Source organism: Echinococcus granulosus (genome assembly GCF_000524195.1).
Source record: "Echinococcus granulosus chromosome Unknown EG_S00004, whole genome shotgun sequence".
Classification (NCBI taxonomy): domain Eukaryota; kingdom Metazoa; phylum Platyhelminthes; class Cestoda; order Cyclophyllidea; family Taeniidae; genus Echinococcus; species Echinococcus granulosus.
The window spans coordinates 908807-916212 of record NW_020170384.1 but is presented as its reverse complement, the minus strand read 5'-3'; the positions used below and the strand labels follow the sequence as shown (position 1 = coordinate 916212).

At 42.2% G+C, this 7406-nt stretch overlaps 1 protein-coding gene across 1 annotated transcript; it reads left to right on the top strand. All coding sequences in view use genetic code 11, as the record gives it.

Moving 5' to 3' along the window:
• Positions 1–2159: 2159 nt before the first annotated feature.
• On the top strand, positions 2160–7399 carry EGR_01093 (E3 ubiquitin-protein ligase ubr-1; the record flags this gene model as incomplete). The annotated part of the gene is made up of 10 exons (XM_024490342.1): positions 2160–2183; positions 3271–3692; positions 3876–3954; positions 5070–5339; positions 5423–5788; positions 5863–6006; positions 6313–6598; positions 7078–7166; positions 7246–7344; positions 7391–7399. 10 exons carry the CDS (start codon positions 2160–2162, stop codon positions 7397–7399), a joined length of 1788 nt encoding a protein of 595 aa, XP_024355161.1.
• Between the last annotated feature and the right edge of the window lie 7 nt (positions 7400–7406).

The following is a 7406-nucleotide window of genomic DNA, read 5'->3' as shown; positions in this document are numbered from 1 at the left end:
CACGGCTCAACAGCGACTAACCCTCAGCACTGCGAAATAACTTTTGCCGAAGTTTAACAAAACAAGAAATTGTAATCGATTAAAGGATATACATAAGTAGAAAAAACATTTTTCGAGAAAATTCTTCAAATGCCGGACTGGGCTTCTCCCTAACTTCTCTAAGGATGCTTCAAAAGTTTAAATAATTTTTTGGGTACCAAATATCCAATATTTGGAGAGTGATAGTATACATATTGAAAGTGACTTCTACCCTCAAGCAAAGCAAGTGTAGGACGAGTATTGTAGAATGTCTTCTTCCCTGACCCTCACAATCTTACAACACTAAGGCTGATTTCGTTTAGACATTTTTATTGTGTAAAGTAAATGGGGGGAGTGGGTACAAGTTTGGGAAGGTTTATATATGCAACTTTCCTCTGGGTTGTGAGATGTTGACCGCTCCTCAGTTACGAGGTTCGATTAGTCTGCTCGCCTACTCTCTGAGAGGAAAATTAAGACAATATGAGTATTACACAATCCTTCACTTCATATGGTCACTGAACTGTATGCGGGGAAAATATTACCACTTGGAAGGAAATCACTGCAATGCATTTCCTAGAATGCCCTCAAATACCAGTATAAATTGACTTTATGCAGTTCTGCTATGTTTTTTGAAATACATATTTTCTCGGGGATCCTTTAGTGTACATAACATGGACTTCGCTCAAGTAGTCTTGTTTTTGGTCACCCTTACTAGTTCATAGTTCAACTTCACATTAATAAAATCATATCCCAAATAGGTAAAGTTCAGCATAACTGCAGAAAAGACTAAGGCGTCACAGTGGTTTGACTTAATCCGAATTTCTAAGGTGATACGAACTCTGCTATTACACGAATAATCCATTGCAGCTGGCAGTATCAACAAAATCCCTAACTAAAGGGTTGATTTGCTTTTAGCTTTACATATTTAGTGTGATCTTGCGCCCAGCAAAAAGACAATTAACCGCTAAAGCATTAAAGGACTTAAAAGATTTGAAGGTATCCACTACGGACCTGTGCTCCTTACCCACATAATCGTACATAAACAGACAGTAAGCCTTGCATAACCTAGCAGCTGAAAAATTTAGGCTACATTTTAAGAGACATTAAAGCAATAACAGTCTGGCAAGATTGACTTGGTACATAATTTTTGATAGCTTTAACTCATCCCTCATGTCAAAAGGCTCAAAATTTAGGTCAGTTTTTCAGCACATGGCCACTAGTGCTAGCTGAAGTGCATGGTTTAACCTTGAGTAGTATGTAGCCAGCGAATACCCTTTGGTGCAGTTCGCGAGAGAGGTAGCATCGACATTAAGAGCAAATATCTTCATGCTATTCTGCAAAATCACTAAGCACCATTGCGGTCTATTGAGTGCTTTATAAGTTATCAACGATGTCGTGGTAGCCAAACAGGAGCAGTAATTTGGAGAAGCGTCGAGGACGGCACTAATAAGGAGGCGTACTATGTAGTATTCCGTTGCCTTGATCATTTATATGACTAGCTGCAGGAATTCCTTAATCTATAGCCAACAGCCTACTAACACTTTTGTGAATTAGAAATCCAGCTTTCTTACTGGTATGGTATAGTAAGATGTCAGGAGGAAATCCGAGTTAGGCTTGTTTTAAGTTAGTGTAACAAGCGTTTGTTTTAAGGTGCCTTTTAGGCAAGAGGCGGGCATTAAGGGCGTGTCTCGAGCTAGGTCGAACGACATCAGCTCTCGAAGAGGGAAAAGGTCAGGAATGCGCTTGACTTGCAAAATTTATACCTCTTTAAATCACTACTTAATAAAGCCTGTCCTCATCCAACTCATCTACTTAAGGGCACGAAGGTCATGGAGGAAGAGATAAGGGCAAAACCTATTGCACAATATCCACCATCATGAACCTAGTGTAATGCGTGTTTGATTTACCCGACTTTATAGAAAAAAATTTGATGACTGGAAGGGCTGGCTGGTGGTTGGTTCCTCACAGCACCAAATAAATTGTGATGGATGACGCGGGGGGTTGACCAAAGGGATGCCAGGGACGACGCTCAAAAGAGGAGAGGGGCTATGTAATGCGGTGGTTGTTTAACTCTCGGTTTTAGTGAAGAGCCACTTTCGAATTTATTATATTGCAACGTGGGTTGAGCTGGCCTTCGGAGCATGCCAGCAGCCCGAATGCCTTCTGTATGTCAAGCATGTATATCCTGACCGAATATTATGACTTCTTTCGCCTTCAGGGAAGTTTCAGGGAGCTGCGGCTTCAGCCCTACGGACTAAGCCTTGATAAGACACTTTGAAGTTTGTTAAATGGCTACAAATGTTAGAGCAAAGCATGTTCAAGATCTGTGAATACCGTTTGGATTTCACTCGCCATTTGAGTAATACTTAGTTTACTCAAGCAATTAAAATTGCCTTAATTAACAACTACTTAGTTTTTAAAATTAAATCATCAAACCAAAACCAGTATATCTTCACATTCTTAAAGTAGCAAGAAATGCAATTTTGATTTTGCCCTCTTTTTCTTGTATGTATTTATTATGCCATGCACACAGTAAATGTTTTAACTGCTTACACATTTTTTGGATATTTGCACTCTTTAGCTGCATCTGCATGATGAATTTTTATTCTCTAAGTAAATTAGTTGGCAAATGTATACTTTCCGGTGTTCATATGAACACATACTTCTCTTACGAACAATGACTTAAAATTCCCCAAAAATTAGCCATTGAGAACGAAGTTGTTTGGTGTATAATTTGGTTGCACATAAGTCAGAGTGTAAGGTGATGAGCCGGCAGGGATCTGTGTTGGAGGCGAGTTTACCTAATAATTTGGCACTTTGCTCTCGTGATAGTCGCGCCAGAGGTGTTTATATTAGTCATATGATTGCTTATCAGCCCTGAATATTTCTCTTTTTGCGGCACGTCGCTTCCTTTGATTCTGCTGGTGCTAATACGCCTTTTGTGGGACCTTTCTAGTCAGAATAATCTGCATTTTGTTAAACATAGTTTTGCTTGGCCTTTATCGGACATAAAAGTTTTTATTTTGAAGTGTTTTGTCTTCTTCAACTTGCTCCTATTTCCACATCTAAAGTTTGGTGTAAGAAAAGCAATTCTATTTGTAAAATATTTGGATTAAGGCGTCAATTGTGGAAATATACAATTACTGTATTATTGTGCACTTAATTCATAGACGCCAACATTTTTTACCTGATGGAAAGCCTCTAGAAACTGACCATTTCTAAGTGGATTATTTTTATTGCTTACTTTTGAAGCTGTTAGAACAAGCTTTCGCGGTATCAGACCAGAAGAGTTTTGAAGATGTGCTTTATGCAGCCGTCAAGTCGGCCGCCTACACTACCTGCCTTCCAAAAGTCGCCACCGCCGAGGACGCAGCTGTCTCTCTCAGCAGTCAGTCAATCAATGAGACTTCTAGCGAGGCGGAATTGGTGGAATACAACCACCTTTTAGAGTCCATCTTTGCTGATTTTGAGGCTTTTCTGGCCAACGCTTTTATTGCCAACTCCGGCGGAGACGTCAATGCCTCAGTCTCGGGATCTTTATCAGCGCCAAAACCGTCGACGAGCAGACATGATACTTTGGATCGACTTGCCGAGAGGCTTTCTGCTGTATGCCCCAAGGTGAGAACACCATGTGGTCGAATCTTTGAGGAACAGGAACCGACATTTCGCTGCAAGTAAGCCTTCCATTCCCTTACTGTTACCTTGTTGTTTACTCCTCAATAAGTGATTTCTTTCTTGGTGCTGGTAGTACCTTGCCAACTACCTCTACGCAATCATTAAATGTCTCTATAAAAGACCCGGCATCCTTTCACACGAAACGAATTCGTTTTTGCCTTTATCCGCATTATTCTGTCTAGGGATTGTTCAACAGATGCAACCTGTGCTTTCTGTCGCTCTTGCTTTTTCGCCAGTATTCACGCCAAGCATAGGTACAAGGTAGGTATTTTGCTTCACTTTCTTGCTCTTCTGTATCGCAATAACTTTCGTGGCATTTGCTATCTTTGTTTTTGTGGGTGTTTGCTTTATAAAATAATTTCCGTTTTTAACAAATGAGGTTATATAAATTCGCTTGATTTGACAGAAGACCAGTGAATGTTGTTTACGGCATAGGGTTCCATTTTATATGAAAAAGTGCGTTTTACTACACACGAGCTCCCGAGATCACCTAAATGTGTGCACTTTGAACTGACTTACTGGTTTGAAATTCCAATCACTGAATCACGTTCAAAATTCTTATCAAAGTATCAGTTTTACTATTAAAATAAGTCGCTTTTGTGTTTCCAACTTGACTGTTTGTTTTTTCTCGATGGTTAGTACTACCCAGCACATTTGACCAGTTCATATGGATCTCTCGTTTCAATTCATCTTCGATTGTTGGGATTATTTGAATGCGTTGCCTGGTGTGCTTGACTTCTTCCCGGAATTTTGCATTTCGGTCACGTGCATGCCTACCTGCTTGGTACGCCACGACATTAGTCTCTTAGGGTCGGATGTTAGAGTGCATCCTAGGAATGCGATTTATCCACACCGTTATTTTGTCTTTGGTTCCCATTTCTCCCGACCAAACGTGAGCTTATTTCAAAACTGCTTGTCGTACTTTTCAAAATCTTTTTACTGATGTTGATGCAACTAGAAATTGACGTTGATTGCACAAGTCCACATTTGATACCCTTGAATTCATCTTGTTGTATTTCTATCTTGTAAGTGCACACGCACACGTCCATTTTCATGCCTGTCAAAGTCGCAGTCATTATGTATAAAGAAGCGATAGACTTAGGATGGAAGTGCATAGGATTTCGCATACGTTTGCACACTTTATGTGTTCAATAAAATAATGCAACTGAAGGAATTTTTGGTGGTTCTCATTCCCTCCTTTGCACTATAGCTAAAATTAAGGACCACAGGGTCTCATTTTTATCTATAGTCTCAATGGCTTCGTTCTCGAAATAGTTCGATTTTGTTACAACTATGATCTCTTGTATGAATAATGTTGGCTGAGGCGTCTGAAGATGGATCTCGTATAAGTGGTTTTCCTTCCCACCACCATTCAGATGCATGCATCGGGTGGTGGCTACTGCGACTGTGGAGACGAAGAGGCGTGGACAAGTGGCGCCTGGTGTCGAATTCACTCGGGGGAAGGCGATGAGGCCTCTGCCTCGAACGTGAGTGTCTTACGCACTGTCGCCGATGAGCAAAGTTTCGAGATGAAGCGCGTGCAATCCGTTCTCTCCAAACTTCCCGAAGATCTAGTGCGCCGCTGTGACTACCTCCTTCAACCCCTCATTAACAGTGCTTCCCTTGTGCTCTTTCAGCTCCTTCAGGTGGGCCAGTATTTGCGATATAAGTCTATACTTTCTCATTGTGAGCTTTATTCCTAGGACTTCTTTCTCGTATATCTCGGTAGGGCTCAGCTCGTACTGATTGTTTGCCATTAAGTACTGTCCCCAGTGACACGAAAGAGGTGGAGCAGGAATTTGATAAACCTAGTGAGGATAACAATTGGCCACCTGGTTTGAATCATCTTTCCAATACCGCCATCGAATGGGACGCCACTCAATTAGGCCTGCGTAGCTTTCCCCGCACGTGTCCCCGAGTCTGCGATGCTCACAGCATGGAGCAAAGGTGTTTGGATCAGCTCGCTAGAGCTCACAGCCTCCATCCTGCTCTGTTTGACATTACTGCCTCCTCTGCCGCCGAATCTGCCTCTTCGGTCTCGAGCAAGCAGTACATTGTAGTGCTTTACAACAATGAATTTCACAACTATGAGGATGTGAGTCATTTGGTAGACCTGAGACACCGCTTTAAGAACGTTAAATCAAAACTCCTTCCCTTGTAAACTCCTAGGTCATCAGGATTGTCCGACGTGTGGATGGCTGTACCTCAAAGCAGGCCACTCTCTTTGCCATCATTGTTAATCGTGACGGTAGAACATCGCTCCTCACCAACCTCACGCTCCAGGCCGCAGCTCAGAAGGCCGCAAGAGTTTCGGTGAGTTCTTACAAACCTAGTTAATGGTAAAATTCCCGTCATCTGTTTTGTTTTTAATCTTTTAATCACTGGGTGAAATTTCTCGCCCCTTTTAAACTAGTTTGTGAATCAGTGGGAGACTTAACCCTAAGCATGTGATTTCTTTCTCTGAGAATCTCAGTATATTATAAATTACGTATGTATGGTTCCAATGTCACTGGTGCGGTAACGTTGTAAGACATTGCTTCATGTGCAGTCGGGGCATCGAGATACATTTTAGAGGGCAGTTACTAGATGTTCTAAGCGGTTTACCCGAACGCATTTCAGCAATCTCCGGGGTCACGCCACCTGGTACGTCCTCTGCGTGCGGCCGTAATGGAGCAGGGCGTGTACGCGATGGAGAACTTCTTTGTATCTGTCCTACGCTGGCTTGAGCGGCTGGCTATCCGCGTGCTGCCACTGCGCCCCCTCGTCTGCAATGCTCTCCTCGGTCGCTTCTTAACCAGTACGGAAGCCTCGCGTTCTGCTTCCTTCATCCTCCCACCCTCTGAAATGATGCTGCCGAACAGCCTCCTCTGGCACATCTTCCATCGGCTAACTCTCTCTTATCGAGGTAAAATCATCCCGCTGCAACTTCAAGCATAATTTTGTTATCAGTTCAGAAGATGATGTTAGTCACTGGCATTTTGGACTACAAGCTGTTTGATTTATCTGATGATACTATCGAGTGTTTTTGTGGGAGCCGATTGAGCTTAAATATTTTCGTGGGGCTGCAGAACCATTTTAATACCAGTGTGTGTGACTCGCATGTAATCATTCAACAGCGTTTATACACACATCCAGTAAAATAAATATGTCGAAATCTGTGGTCAATGTCATTCAAGTCTGGGTTCGTAACTACCTACTTTTGTCCTGTCTTTTACGGACACTCAGGGCGTTTCATATTTCATTCCGGTTACATCAAAGCGCTACCTTGCATCACCTGCCAGTAGCTTTTCGCTCAAGCTTATAACAATCTAATGTTAACAGCCTTCTTGTGGATCCTCGAGTCATTGTCCCCGCTTACTTGATTGCCTTCTCTTACTCCTCAAGGTGTTCGAAAGACGGCGTCTCGACTGATCGCCAGTGTCTTGCTGCAAGAGCCCTATCACCGACGCATCTTTGCGATTGAATTTACTCGAGTGAGTCCTTGGGAAGGGAAAGTCGGAAGAAGGTAGTGCGATTTCACTTTCACTTACAGTCTTTATCCACTTACTTCAGCTATATGATGTCATTTCACAAGCCTATGCCTACGATGATCATCTGAAGGCAGATACTCTTCTCAATATGACATGCCAATTCTACACTGTCACTAGTCTGGTAAGTGCTGGCTTCGCTTTGCATGAATATACGTGGAATATTCAAGTCAAAGTGATAATTTA